At 46.7% G+C, this 15531-nt stretch overlaps 1 protein-coding gene across 3 annotated transcripts in view; it reads right to left on the bottom strand.

Moving 5' to 3' along the window:
• Nucleotides 1–15531, bottom strand: part of PTCH1 (patched 1) — a 73347-nt gene that overhangs the window by 53738 nt on the left and 4078 nt on the right. For 2 of the 3 annotated variants that reach the window (XR_010785292.1, XM_066569148.1), the window contains exon 2: nucleotides 11532–11724. Coding sequence is in view for 2 of the 3 variants with exons in the window: in XM_066569148.1 (XP_066425245.1) it covers nucleotides 11532–11724 (193 nt within the window). In the remaining variant the exon portion in view is untranslated. Of the gene's footprint in view, nucleotides 1–11531; nucleotides 11725–13243; nucleotides 13526–15531 lie in introns of those variants that run through there. The other variant, XM_066569149.1, reaches the window with a different exon arrangement.

The following is a 15531-nucleotide window of genomic DNA, read 5'->3' as shown; positions in this document are numbered from 1 at the left end:
TCTGTTATATTTCTGTCTTTCTCTTCTGTTTAGCGCATTCACCGACAAGAGAAAAGGGGCTAAAGCAATGGAGGCTTTGACCTGCAGCTGTAACACAATACTTTCGCACAGCCCTGTCGACCCCTGACATAAATTTTACACCGCAGCTGGCATTTACACACTTAACATTACCATATGTATAGCCTACTCTGTGCTAATTATGCTAATCACCTGTCTAACTCTCTGCTGCGAAAAATGGTTGTATTTAGCAGTCCACTGCCTACCAATACAGCTTACTGTGTGGCTGAAATGTACATTCAGACGGCTCTGAATGGCAAGATTTTTCCACGTTGCTGGCTTCATTCAGAGCACAGAAAAATTTATTCAAGTCAACTGGTTTCGGTCCGCAACAAAAAAGTTACGAGAAAAAAGTGAGTGTGTTCCTGCCCTAACATTCTAAGTCTGCTTGCAAGCAAAATGATAAATCAATTGGTGTGGGAAACAAAAAGGGAGAAAGATTTCTTTTGCAAGCCATGTGAAACTGTAGCCTATTTAAAAAAAAAAAAAAGACAGAAAAAAGAAGAAAAAAGGTCATCCTATTTCCCCAAATCTCTAGAAAGAACAGTTTAATAGATATTTACACCTGCTCACAATTCTCTCAAGTTGCTACCTTTTATCTACAGTTGGAAGTCATACTAAACACGTTTCGGGTTTTGTTTCTTGATCTTAATAATTCCCACTAGAATATTACATTTTCTTTTATCTACTGCTTAAACAGCATCAGCTTCTAAGCAGCTAGGGCTTCGCTTCTCTTCTGACTATGGGAACCCTTTGAAAAGTTAGTGAAGACTGTTGTAAATGAAATCAGAATGAGGCCCATGTTGAGAGGCAAATAAGAAAAATGCCCAGGAGATACTCACCAGAAGAACTGGTACAATAAAGTATCTTCTTTAAGTACTTCTTTTACCATTACAGAGAAGGTAACTTAAAAAAAAAAAAAAAAAACCAACAAAAAATTTAAAGTTGTAATGAATAAGGGGTTTTTTTAATGCTTAGTGTCAGCAGGAAGGGAGATGTTTAATTGAGGTCCTAAATCTCATCATTCTACTGAGTATGACACTGAGGAGACTACACCAAGATCTGCATTGGGATTACATTCCTGAAGCTATTTAAATATGGTTTATCACCCAAGTAAGTTCCTATAACCCCCCTCTCCTCTGCACACACCCAAGGAAGCTATGGTAGTTCACAGATTTCTCAGATAACCAAAACGTAAATCTGATTATGACATCATCCTTGGCAATTTCCTTTCAGGTTAGATTTGTGAAATCTTTTTTCAACTAGTTTTAAATGTTATGAAATGGCATGTCCATACACAAAATAGAAAAATGTGCAAATAAACCTATATCCACTACCACATCTGAATAAGGTAAGTACACTGGAAGGTAAGTCATTGTTAATATACAGCCAAGGGATTTAACTAAAAACAAGAACAGCTCAGCAATGTTGTGCTCAAAAGGTCCAGTAACATACCCAGTCACAGCATGAGGTCAAGAAGATCCCTATGTCTGTGCCTTCCCAACTTCCCATCTTTTGTCCACTCTGCTTCCACATGCAAGAGATTGCTGCTCACAATAAGGTAAAGTAATAAGTTTTGCCTGTCAGCAATGGCCTTTACTTTAATATTTTACTTATTACATTGCCTGCTTGACTACACTATAGACCCTCAGCCAAGACACATCTTGCTTTCTAGCATCTCAGTTTCAGTTCTCTGCTAGTCCAAAGCACTAATTTATCTGAGTTCTTTCAGCTCCAAAACACTGGTTGTGCAGCCAAAACCAGAAATAACACTACAACTACTGTTTATTTCAGAGCATGCGGATTTTCCCTTTTCTGCCCTTTTTTTTTTTTTTTTTTTTGACTAGGAGATGGACCACCCTGCTCTCATGGCACAGAACACTATTTACATTGCAATACTTGACTGTGTAATACATCTGGCATTTTTGGGCAGGATTCCTGAGCTAGGGGCCAGAAGCCCTTAAGCAATGATTTAACAGGGGAAAAAAAAATCATACAACTTGACTCAACAGTGCTCATTTCTAGTTTGCTGCACTTAACTTTTGATTACTGACTGAAAGGCAGAAATGCATCATACTGGTAAACAAGAGAAGACTGTTTCTTATAATTTATCTCACTGTTAATAAAAGAAGACTGATTTACAGTCTAATGACTGAGCTTCAGGTAATCTGGGTGTACAACACTACACATGTGCTTACACATGAGCAAAATACAGATGTTTCAAATACACAATGATTACTTGTATATTCAAAGGTGGAATTAAGTTCAGTACAATTCTCTAAAGAAGCAGCACCTTTGCAGAAAGAATCAGGTTATGGTTTTCTTCATTCCCTTACCTCTTGTATATTTTGCTCAGGCACTGAAATAACTAAGTTTCCCAAAAACAAGCAGAAGTTAAAGCCAAGACATTCATTCTAAAAACCAAAATTAAAATTCTCCATACATCCAAACATGTATATGGTCAGCAGTTTCCATAAAGAACTTTTTACCTCATGAAACTACTACTGCTGCCAAAATCAGTCTGTTTATAGTAACTGAGGTGATAGTAAATGAAAATAACAGAGCAAAACGAAGAATGAGTAAATTGTATTTACAGATATTAAACAAAGTTTACACAATAAAAAAGGAATAAAGAAAAATGTTTTATTTTTAAATTCTGAATTAATAACTACTCCTTTCAACTCCATTCTATCTATTATACTGTACTGTACAATGAAAAACTACTTCAAGTCAAAAGTAACTCAATTAAGAGCAAGGGTGAACATAATTTATTGTGTATGGTATTCATCAGTCATATTTGGCACAATCTGAGTGGATAACAAGATAGCACAGATTATGCAAAACTGGAGTATAATATTTTCCCATTCTCCTTAATCCATGGACACAGAAATGAAGGGGCCATTATAACATGGCACACATTCTCAGCACAGATGTTACACTCTAAAGCATAGAGTTTTCTGTCGTGAGGCACTGTCTTGGGAATCTGCCACTCCAGCAAAGCATCAACAGAGCAAGGCAGAAAATTTTATGGTTTCTTAAGTATTAATGAATGCTGTGCATATTTACTTTTCTGAACTCTGATAGGTGTCTACATTCTTATACTAGAACTGTCATGCAGACCTTAAGAAGTTCTACTGATTTCTTCAGGTTTTCCCTGGAAGAGTAACTCACAAACATAACTGGGGCAAGACTTCCTGCATATTACAAGGCAGCAGAGATCAGAGAAATTAAAAGAACCAAAGCCTGAAATACTGAAGAAAAATAAGACAAATACTGAAGAAAATAAGGATGGCTGAGAAAATGGATATAACTGTATAGTACATACAAAGAAGAGTGAACTTCTTGATAAAATTCTGCACTTCAGATCCGGCTGAACTCTGAAATAGAGCAGCTAGAGCCACATACACACACACCACCATCTACATAATCTGTAGACAGAAAAAGCACTGTGCAAACAATTGGACTTTTTTCTGTATACACCTGACAAGTAACAGCCCGACAAGACCTATAACCAAAATGCTATTTTAACCAATCAGAAAAAAAGCTAGCTGTGGGGCAAAGAACTTTACAAGCATGGTTTTACCAGAGTGGTTATAGGTTAAAGCAGGTAATTCACAGTTAAGTTAAAAAGATTGTGCGTAATAATCCAAGAGTGTGAAAATGAGAACATGTTCCATTAGACACCAAAAGAAAAGTAGTTGCAAACACATCAAAACCAGCATCCTAGTGGACACAGCCCCAATAGGTCATAGAGAGGTCAGTTTTTAAGGAAAAATCCAACTGAAATATAAACATGGCATTATGGAAACCAGACAAATCTCCCATAGCTTTGTCCAGCCAGCACTAATCTAGGCATCAGCTGTGCTACATAATCTAAATAAAGGGATCAGTTGGTTCATACATCTGGAAGCTGTCATATTTTGGAGCCTCCTAACAGTCATGTGTAAGTGCAACATTCACTTGGATGTAACAGCCTTTAAATTTGTTGAGTGGTCAAGAACAGTTGCATGCATACACTACATCATATTATGACTTTCTGGGGAAATATTAAAAATATTATGTAATGACAGGGTTTGGACCACCTCTTGCCATGAAAAAAAAGAAAAAAAATCATAAAAATAGACAGATTCAGGGTGAGCAGCTCAGGTTTACCTTAATGCATTCTATACTGAAAGCAAGCTTGAGCACCCATGGCTTCTAGAGTTCATTCTTTTCTGAACCCACTGGCTGCTGATGAATAATGAGGAAGGAAGGCCAGTTCTCTACAAATACAAGCAAATAAACATAAACCTAGGCCACTTATCAGGTGGCAAGAGCTGGTAGTAAGTAGGGCCCAAAACACTCACCACTACATCCACAACTTCAGTAGCAGCCAGCCCTACAGCTGATTTAGGTCTTGCTTACCTACACTTCCCCATTCCTGCTCAGAAACAGCAGCATGGGGAACAACAATAAAGCAATGTTGCTTTCAACTATTCTATTTCACTCCAGGACTTCTGTACCGAAATCTGCAAGCTCTCCAGAGCTACAGAAATGCCTTCAAACCCGGTTCATAAGCAGCAAAATCCCCAGAGCACAAGCTCAGAAGAGGAGGACAATGGCACAGCCCAGGCGCCGCCCTCTTTAAATACACATTCCAACAGAAAAAAACAGATCTTCCCGAACAATGATCTGTAGGGCACATTCTAGCAGGGCATTGGCAACACTGTTAAGTTTGGAAATAACAATGAAGATTAATTTTCTCCCGCCTTGAGTAAATTAAATGCCTCTGAAGTCTGAAAGGCAGAAGGAACCATGCAACAATGCACTTACAGCTTAGAGGGGTGCCAATTCTACAGGAGGAGCTTCTCTTTCCTTTCCCTGAAGAGGCTAAAACATGGGCACCACTTAGTCTGCTCTGGCTTTGTACATGGCTAAGGCCTGGTCACGCTAAAGTGATCCCAACTTCTGTCACCACCTTCAGTGCATTCACGATTTCACCCTCTACCTTTTTACTGACCAAAGAATGGTCACAGGCAATACCTTTATTAAGACTCTTACAGATAAAAGAGGAATTTTATGTACGGAAGCTGCAGGAATTTTTTCATGTACAAGCTTTTCATCAAGGAGCACCAACTCCAAGCAATGATGTGGATGCCTGTCAAGATGGAACTTAACAGAGGTCTCCAGTGATTTTGAATTTAATAGCAGGCTCTTGAAAGATGACAATCAATTAAATATTTGTATAAGTAAAACCTTTAAACATCTTTTCCTAACAACTTGCAGAGGGAGTTCAAATTCAAAGGAACATAACACCCTGATGTTTTTATCCACAAATATCATGTAAATATTAGAGTTTTATGTTTCTTTTCAAAACAGTGGCATGGATGGAAATACTTTTGTGCTTCATCAGTAAACACTTAAATAAACATGTTGCTCAGATGACCATCCTTCAGCTATCATGTGAAAAAAAAAAAGATGTAATAAATAATCGTACTGAAGTCAGACAAAATAGTGGCTTGGAAATTTTCCAGATGAACACCTTCCAATGAACTTTCAATATGCGCAACATAGTGTAAGACAGCATTCGAGGATAAGTAAGCTCTTAAGTCACCTGATTCAAAGGAAACTAATGAATTTGATGATGTGATCAGAGACAATGTCTTGACTGCCACAGAGCTAGCCAACAACCATTGTGACAGACTGAAGAGCAGAGTAACTTCTGTAACTTCTTCTATACCATGCCACAGGTGATACAGGTGCAAGCACATCTAAAACATCTTCCCTGCTGCTGTCCACAAATGCATATGTTTGTGGGAGAAAGGAATTACACTTGACTGTGTTAAGTCCTGCTAACTGTACTCAAACCAAGCATGTTACTTCAGCCCACTTACATAAATTTGTCTCCTTGATAAAACAAATTAATACAGATCTGTTCCCTTACTATTCTTTTTTGTTTCTCCAAAGAACACTAGTGTAAAGTTAACTGGTGCCTTTAGGCAGAACTTAAGAACAACTTTCCACCTGCACTTAATCTTGCTGAGTAAAGAAAACTGAGAATCTACAGAAATAATACTGGTGCCTGCATCATTCGCACACTTTCCTCATTCACCTCATTCTTAAATTGCAGGGGTAGATTAGCATATTTTAAGAATAGCATATTTTTAGATTAGCATATTTTAAGAATACAATAAGTACAAGAGAGCAACCTGATTTTTGTCCCTTAAGAGAGAAAGGAAATAATACACATATCCCAAATCTTTACTTACAAAGTATTTCTGCTGTACACACTCAATCCTAATTCACTTACAATTTGAACACACTCACTTTATTCCACATACCTGAACTGAAGTATGCAGCTTCTGAGGCATTCTCTGCAAGATGTCCTACCTACTTGTATCATCCACTCTCTTCCTTCAAACTGGCTTAAAGAAGGAGCTCTGCATGTTAGAGCTCAGTTCAAGCTCACAAAGCTTTGTGAAGAGGGCTACTTAAGGAGGGAATAGCTTGACTGAGCTTCAGCTAGTGCAAAAAGTGAAGAAAACAAAAAAGGAAGGGAAGAACAGCATGATCTTTGGCCACTTAAGGAAGAAAGCTAATGAAAAAAAGTGAGGAGAAAAAAATCCCAAGACAATGATGACATGAAATGAAATACAAAGCACAAGACTAGACCATCTCCCCCATTATAAGCTGCTCCAATTAACATCATTTAAGGCATTGCAGTAGCCAAATTTCAAGCTTCATTTAACAGAACCTTTGCTGGAGCCACAAAACTACCTTCTTTCAGCAGCAGAGGCTGTGAATTTACATGTGTGACCGCTGCTGACACTGGATCTTAGACTGCCTATTTAGAGTGGTCGCAAATAAACATATCCAGTTATGAGCATGATTTCTTTTCCATCCAGAGCACTCGCTAGCTATGAATGGAGGATTCTAAAAGCACATCTGTGTCCAACAAAATTCAGTCACCAAGGAAATCAATGCAAAGCCCTTTTTTTTCCTCTCTGTGTGTACAATGCATAAAGATGCTAAACAGTCTCCACAACTCCAGAATGCATGGACACCCACATACAGCAGTTCAACTCGAGCTGAAAAACAGAACTGCCATTAAAATGCCAGTCCAGAATTAGTCTGCCCTGGCAGACAACCCCTTCCCCCCACCACCAGCAGCAAGGTATGCACATGAACAGAGAGATCTGTTCATGTGCTGAAAAGATACAGGTGTATGTCCCAGGCAAATATGACTGAGAGCAAGTCTACAAGACAGCAACATAGATGGAGCCACTGTGGGACACAGAGTAATAACTGAACTATTCTGAACAGCAGCCAGAAGAGTACTATATTTAAAAAGAAACCCCAAAAAACAAAAAGCTATGCTACAACACTTAGTGGCAAGAAATAAGCTGAGAGGAAAGCCACTTTGGTATCAGGAGCCACAGAGAAGGCCAAGAATGCTAACATAAATTCTGAAGGAGGAAGACTACTAGAGAAAATCTGAAAGAATGATGTTTTGAAGTTCTCTCTCAGAACGTTTGCCTACAAGGTGAGCTTCTAAACTCATGTAAATATTTCGACCATAACTGCTGCAGGCTCAGACTACTAATCATTTAACTTTGAATGAGTTTTAAGACCATCCACATTCCAAGTTCACTTCACTGTTTGATAATTAATTCTGTTATGGTTTTAAAGAAACCATTTACTTCCAGTAAATTTCAGTGCTGTATTATGTTCCATGGTATTCAGAAACAGACCATATCAAATTTGTCTTTGTAAATACTGCCAATTTATTCAGCAATAATAACTGTAAAAAGTTTCAGTAGCAAATCAAAACTATTTCTTGAAGTATATTTCAAGTAACCTATGAATCTACACAGCACATTCAAGACAGTCCAGGGATCGGGCCTAGCTGGAATGCAGTTGAGAAAGGCAGCTGCTGCCTGACCAATCTTATCTTCTTCTACAACTTAGTGGATGAGGGAAAGGCTATGGATAGTGTTTACCTGAACTTTAATAATGCCTTTAACACTGTTTCCTACAGCATTGTTCTAGTGATACTGGCTGCTCATGGTTTGGACAGGTACACTGTTTGCTAGGTTAAAAACTGGCTGGATGGCAGGGCCCAGAGAGAGTTACTTCCAGCTGGTGCCCAGACACTGGAGGGGCTCCCCAGGGCTCAGCAATGGGACAAGTCCTGTTTAAAATGTTTATCAATTATTTGGATGAGCAGTTCAAATGCTCCCTCAGTCAGTTCCCAGATATCACCAAGCTGGGTAGGAGTGTTGATCTGCAGGAGGACAGGAAAGTTCTGCAGAGGGACCTGGACAGGCTGGATTGATGGGTCAAGGCCGTGGTATGAGGTTCATACCACGTTCTACAACATGAAGTGTCAGGTCCTGTCCTTGAGTCACAACAGCTCCATGCAGGACTACAGGCTTGGGGAAGAGTGGCTGGAATGATACCCCAAGAAATGGACCTGGGGATGCTGAACATGAGCCAGCTGTGCCCAGGTGGCCAAGAAGGCCAATGACATCCTGCCCTGGATCAGCAATAGTGTGGCCAGCAGGACCAGGGCAGGGATTGTCCCTCTGTACACAGCACCGGTGAGGCCACATTTTGAATTCTGTGTTCAGTTCTGGGCCCCTCACTACAAGAAAAACATTGAGGGGCTGGAGCAAGTCCAGAGAAGGGCAATGGAGCACAAGTCCTATGAGGAGCAGCTGAGGGTGCTCGGGTAATTTAGCCTGGAGAAGTGCACCCTTGGCATGACTTCATCCCTCTCTACAGCTACCTGAATGGAGGATGTAGGAAACAAGTGACAGGATGAGAGGTAATGGTCTCAAGTTGCTCCAGGAAAGGTTTAGATTGGATAAGAAAAAATTTCTTCACAGAAAGGACTGTTAAGCACTGGAAGAGGCCACCTCTAAATTTCCATGCCTAGAGGTATTTAAAAGGTGTTTAGATGTGACATTTAAAGACACGGTTCAGTGGTGAGCATAATGGTGCTGGCTTAGCAGTTGGATTTGATGATATTATGAATCTTTTCCAACTTAAACAATTCTATGATTCTGTATTTGGCCAGCACTGCCTAGTTCATCCAAACATTCAATAAACGAAAGGTAAAGTGAGACAGCTGTTTTAATAAACAGGACAATTCAGCTACTGCTTCTTCGCTAAGAAACCTTGACCTAAAGAGTCCCTTACTGTACCAACCTCCATGGAAGGTACTTTAAAGCTGTTAGGACCAGCTCCACGTAAGTGCAGAAGAAGAAGTTTGGTGCTGCTTTGCACTTCTGCTTAGGAAGAATGGCACTCTCCATGCTATCCATCTCAAACTCTCAATTTGCACTCCTGTTTGTAGCTTAGCAATAAAAATATGCAACTGCTATCTGTTAGGTCGAATTGTATAACACCCTGGTTCATGAGCAGAACATTTACAGAGCTTCTGCCAAGAAAGAACATTATAGCAAGTTCTTTTCTGTGGACTGTCATGTAGTGCTAGAATGGGAAAACTAGAAACAAAATTAAATTTAATCCATACTATTTTATTTCACCTTAATCTGCTAGCTTTTGCTGGTTAGTTTTGAAATGCAAGGGTTTCTAAATGCAGAGTTTGAATTTCTTTTCAATGAAAAAACTAAACTAAATAGATATGAAATTACATAGGTCAACTCTGTCAAACTAGCTGCTTTATGAATTCATCTTGTCAATAAAAATCTCAGAGATCGATTTCCACTAGATTCTATACTAGGGACTTTCCCTCACTCCTTCCCCATAACAATAATGACATGAGAAGAAACCAGTGTAGCAACTATTTTGCAAATTCTATTTTCCCCTTGAGAATCGTATTTTTACTGACAGGCCAGGCACTGAGGCATCATCAGCAAGTAGTTTCTTGGAATTACAAGGCTACAAAAAGCAGGTGGCACTAATTGAATAGGATCACCATTCCAAGCGAACACTAGTAACATCAGGATAATAAATGTCAGCAGAGCATGTGGGATGGAGCTGCAATCACATATTAATCTATCTAACACAGAAAAGCAGAAACAAATTGACAAAAGAAACCTCTCCACAACAACCTCACAGTGTGTTTGGAAGAAAAATTAACAGTGAAGGAAAACAAGATTCACAATAATTTCTATTAGTATTTAAGATACTGTAGTTAGTGATCAGTGCAAACTCTGACTGCACATCTCTGCCTACAGATGGGACCCAGCAGTGCCTTGTTCTGTTTCTCAGGCAAAACTGTTGGCAGCAGATCTCATCATATTTTGAGCTCCTGGACTACTCATCACGGACCAAAAAAAGATCACTACTTTCCACAACAGAAAAAACCAGCACCTACTAAATGACTGGCGAATCCAATCCTGACCCCAATACAGCTGTCATCGGCAAGGGTGGACTCCGACCCTATACGCTCTAATTCACCTCGGGCAGGACAGACCACCTTCAGAACAGGCACCGACTTTGTTTGCACTCAGCCCTAGCTTTTCCACACACGCACATACAGAGAGCTATTTAGAAATTATTATTTATGCAGCCTCTCATATTAACTTTTATAAGCCAAATACTGCTGCAAGCTACTTTGACATAAACCTAGAGCCGTAATTGCTGCAGACAAGGAACTCTGTTTCCACGTCCACCCAGCAGCTAACGGGGGAACGTGATCCTTAATAAAGAGAATTTTCTTCCACAGAAAAAAGAAAAAGGGAGGGCGGGGAAACAAAACAAAACAAATCAACCACCAAAACAAAAAAGAAAACGAGAGAAAGAAAAAAAAACGAAGAAAAAAACACCACTAAGGACTACACCTAAACTCCAAATCCGCGGCAGCCTGGAGCCGTGGCCCTCAGCGCGGGATACGCCGCCCGGCTGGCTGCCTCACTCCGGGCTCCGTTTCGCCTCGGCTGCCTTTCTTTCGTGGTTGTGGTTTTTGTTGTTGTTTTTGTTTTGTTTTTTTTTTTTCCCTCGTTCTCTCCCTCTCCTATTTTCCTTTTTTTTTTTTCCCAGCGCTGCGCCCCGCGCTCCCCTCTGCTGAAAGCTGTCCAAGTCCAGGACCACACACAGGCTCCCGCCCCGCCGCGCCGCCCGCCCCTCCCCCGCCGCGGCCGCGCGCACTCCCAAAATGGCGGAGGGGGCGCCTCCCGGCAGCGCCGCCGCTTCCCGCCGCCGGCGGGGACGCGGAAACCCGCCGCCCGCAGCTCGTCCGCACTGCGAGCCGGGGCACAGGCGAGGGCACTGGGCGCTGGAGAGGAGCTGTCCCGACGGCCCTCCGCCCAATGCACGGCCTGGCCGCCGCTGCCCCCCGCGGCCGGAGTAGTGGTACGCGCCGCCCGGGGCTGCGCGCCCCAGCTCAGGGCCCGCCTCCCGCCCCGAGAGCCGGCCGCCCTCACCGCCGGCGGCCGCTCCTCACGGGTATGCAGAGCGGGCCCGGGCCGCTCTACCCGGCCGGGCAGGGACGGCAACAGAAATCAGGGGCATCCCCCCGGACTTACCTTCCACCCACAGCTCCTCCACGTTGGTCTCGAGATTAGCTGCCCTTAATCCTACAGCGAAAGCCCCAAATATCAGGAGGCCGACAACCAAAAACTTCCCGCAGTTTTTCTGAATGTAACAGCCCAGTTTAAACAACAGTCTCTGAAACTTTGCTCGCAGCCACAGGGGCGCTTTCCGTCCCGTCGCCTTCCCCTGCAAAGCAAGAAGAGGTCAGTAGTTGCGGGCTGCGGCAGCCGCAGAAGTAGGGGGGGGCCCCCAGCCCTGCCCCGAGCGGGACAGCTCGCGGCTCTCGGGGCGCAGTCCCGGAGGAAGGACGGAGCGCCGGCAACAGCTCAAACAGGCATCCTTTCCAGCAGGGCCCCCTGCCCTGCGGCCTTGCCGAGCAGCCACCCTCGAGCACGCCCACAGGGACAAGATGTACCTGCTGTCAGCCATCCTTGCCCCAGACCAACACGCGGGTTTGGGGGTGACAACACTGCGTCGGCCCCTGGGCCCTCGCCTGTGCCGGCCGCCACCATACTCATCTCTTGTCCGAGGCATCGCCACCAGCTCAGGCTGCAAAGCATTCGCTCTGGCGAGACCCGTGGCTCCAGGGAAGAAGGAACCACTTCTGACAAACCTCAACAGCCACAAGAAAGAAAAGTCCCTTTTCCTGTTCTCCTTGGAACCCCAGAATGGCTGGGAGGAGACGCGGGGGGGGATTGTGTGACAGATAGTGGGCAGCAGTGGCCGTTTCCCCCATTCCCAGCTCCTAGCAGGGGCTTGGTGCTGAGGCAAGACCCACGTGGTGAGCAGCGCTGTAACATCTGCAGTAATTCATTTCCATAGAGTTTGGAGACGCTGTGTGATCTGAATTAGGAAGTAGAGCAGCCATCTGTAAGTTACGACAATATTTGTGAACGGAAGAGGGCAGCCACATGGATTTTTTTTTCCTCCTCCTTTCCCTCTTCTTACAAAGCCTAGAAATCCGCTCCCTGAAGTGAAACCATCCCTGCAGCAAGGCAGCTTTTGGAGATTGTTTACTTTGAACATTTTTTGGCCAGCGGAGATTGGCGGCCGGGGCTGTCCCCCCGCCCCGCCCGGCACCTCCAGTCCTCCGCGGGGACCGGCGCGGCAGGGTTAAGGTGGCAATTTGTTTATGGCCCTCGCTCTCCCTCCGGCCGCTGGGCAAGGGAGAAAACCGCTGCCTTCTTTGCTGGGGGACTCCGTTCTCCCAGGGCACCCGCCGTCTCGGCGCTCGGCGGAAAACTTCACAAAAGCCCCACTTCTGCCAAGAAGCCGGCCGGCTTCTCCCCTGTTCCGGCCGGGAGCGGGTGTTGCCGAGATCGCAGGGCGCTACGAGGGGATGGAGAAGCAGAAAGGAAGCGGAGAGAGAGAGGGGGAGCGGGAGGGCGGGCCTGGGATTAGCCATGGGGAGGCCGGGACCGAGCAGAGGCTATTTCAGGAAGTTTAGGAAAAGTGCTCCGCAGCACAGGCACGCACCAGGGCAGGCACAGGCGAGCAAGGAGGGAAGGAGGGCACTCTCTCCCGCACTGAAGAGTCACAGACGTCCCTCTCTTTTTCCCAGCATTTTATTGGTGGCCGTTTCGTTTCCATCTCCTCCTTCCACCCCCGCGAGAAAACACACCACCTCCCTCCTCCTCCCCCGCGGAAAAAGCAGCACTACCACTAGCGTGTATCTCTGGAAAAAAGAGTGAGAGATTGAATGCACCTTTGAAATCTGCTCCAAGGCGAAAGCCGCATCGCAGTAGCTTGGTCGCTGCAGATACTCCCGGTCGGGCACCGCGGCGCGCCGATTCCCTCCAGTCCTTCGCCGCCTCCCGCCGCCGTTTCTCGGCGCCCGGCCGGGGTGGCCTCCGCCGCCCGCGCTGCTGCTGGTCTCCGGCTCCGACGCGTTACCGGCCGAGGCCATGTTGCCGCCGCCGGCGGGACAGGAGAGCTGCCGCTGGCGCTGCCGCGGCGGGGCCCGGGGCCCCGGGGGTGCGGCGGGGCCGCGGGGGGCTGGCGGCGTTGCGGGCCGCGGGCTGCTGCTGCGGGGGCTGCTGCCGCCGCTGCTGCGGCGGCCGCCGCCGGGGCTGCTGCTGGGGCTGCTGCGGCGCGGCCGCCTCACGCGGGGCGCGGGGCGGCGGCTGCCGCCGCGGCCGCTCCGGCCGAGTCGCTCCCCGCGCCTCCCATTGCCACATCGCGCGCGGACCCCGAGCTGCAGGCGGCCGCTCCCCGCGCCCGGCGAGGGCGGGCGGACGGGCGGGCGCGACCCCCGGGATCCCCCGGCCGCCGCCGCACTATCCTCCGCTCCCGTTGAAATCGCCTACTCCGGCCGGCCTCCGCTGCCTCGGGGAAGCCGCTGTCCGCGGCGGCGCTCAGCGGCGGCGGCGGGGCGGCGGCGCGGCGGGCCGCGGCTGCTCCTGCTGCTGCTGGGCTGCCTCGCCGCGCTGCACCATCCTGCTTCAGGGCCGGGGTGCTTCCCGCGGGCCGCGGGGCCGGCGCGGTTCCGCGGTTGGCCCCGCCGCGGCGGCGGGCGGGCGGCTGCCTGGCGCTCTCCCCCGGTGTGTGCGCGGCAGCACCGAGCTGCAGCCCCTCGGCTCCAGAGATGAGATGAAGAAGAAAAAAAGGAGTCTCTCCATTTGGATAAAGAGGAGGAGGAGGAGGAGGGGTGGGGGGGGGGGGGAGAGGTGGGGGGAGTATGAGTGGAGAGAGAGGGAGGGAAAAAAAAAGGGGCTGAAAGCCCGCCCCCGGGGCTGTCAGATGGCTTGGGTTTCTGCGAGGTGATTGGCTCGGGGAGGGCAGAAATTACTCAGCAAACATGACTATTATTAGCTGCTTAGCAACAGCTCACCAAAGTAGAGAGACCACCCAGGCCGGCAACCCTTGTGTGTGCATCTCCAGCTTCAGGGGGAGCCTTAAAGAGATCCAGTCTTCTTTGCATGCAATACTTCCATTAAGGAATGCCTTCTCCCTCTTTCTTCTTCGTTTTCCTTTCAAGAGCGTTACTCCCCCCTCCCCTTACTCCCCTCCCCCGACCCCCGTCCGGGATGCTTGCAAATACACGCGCGGAACTTTCTCGCCAGGGACATATAGAAATACATTTTTCCCTTTTAAGAAAAAGAGATGGAAACTAAGAAAAAGCAGCATTAAACGATTTCTAAAGGCCTTAAAAGAAAATCCTTTTTAGTGGCACCTTGGCCTCGAGCTGCAACAAATACTGGGAGGTCCGAGCTGAATTCCCAGGCTTGCAGGAATAATGACAGGGTGGTGGATATTGCGGTAGAAAGTGCCAGATTTTTCTCCTCTTCTCTTTTTAACTAAAGAGGAGACTTAGTTCCTTGCAAGAAAACCACTCCGTCCAGTTAGAAAAACACAATGAAAATTTAACACTTAAGGGATTTAAAGCCGCGCGGTAGCTAGCTGTTTCAACTTAGGACTCATTCTTTACCTGAAACCTGAGGAAAGCCAATTCTAATGTTTTTAGTGTAAAAGTCCATGAAACGCAGCCTGCCTGGCCGCGCTAAACATTTCTCGAACTACATACGGTTGTTTACTTTTTTGGCACCGCTTCTCCGCATCTCTCTCCATTGAGAATCAGCCATTAATTGCTGCCTCTAGAGCTGCGCGCGTCCCCTCCAGCCCCGAGCTCGGGCCCCGGCCCGCAGCGCGGCTCCCCGCGGGAGCAGCTACGAGCCGTGGCGGCCGCCCATGGGCACCGGGGCGGGGGACAGCCGACAGCCCTTCCCTCCGTCCCTGGCCCGGGCCGGGGAGGTGCTCTGGGGGGCTGCCTTCCAGCAGGACGGCTGCTACACGCCCGCGGAGGAGCGCGGCTGTAAAGAGTTCGGGAGCTGGAGGGCGGGTGGGAGAAATGCAGCGAAGAAGAGAGGGGCGTGGGGACCCGAGGTGAGAAGAGAACCCAGTGCAGCCCCTGTCCGGTGCGGTGCCCGGCTCGACAAACCCGCCAGCACTGTGCACCTCTCCCTTCAGCCCCGCCGTGCGTGTACCTGGGGCAGT

The sequence above is a fragment of the Molothrus aeneus genome, chromosome Z (assembly GCF_037042795.1).
Source record: "Molothrus aeneus isolate 106 chromosome Z, BPBGC_Maene_1.0, whole genome shotgun sequence".
Taxonomy (NCBI): Eukaryota; Metazoa; Chordata; class Aves; order Passeriformes; family Icteridae; genus Molothrus; species Molothrus aeneus.
The sequence above is the reverse complement of the archived record's forward strand: the minus strand, read 5'-3'. Positions and strand labels throughout refer to the sequence as shown.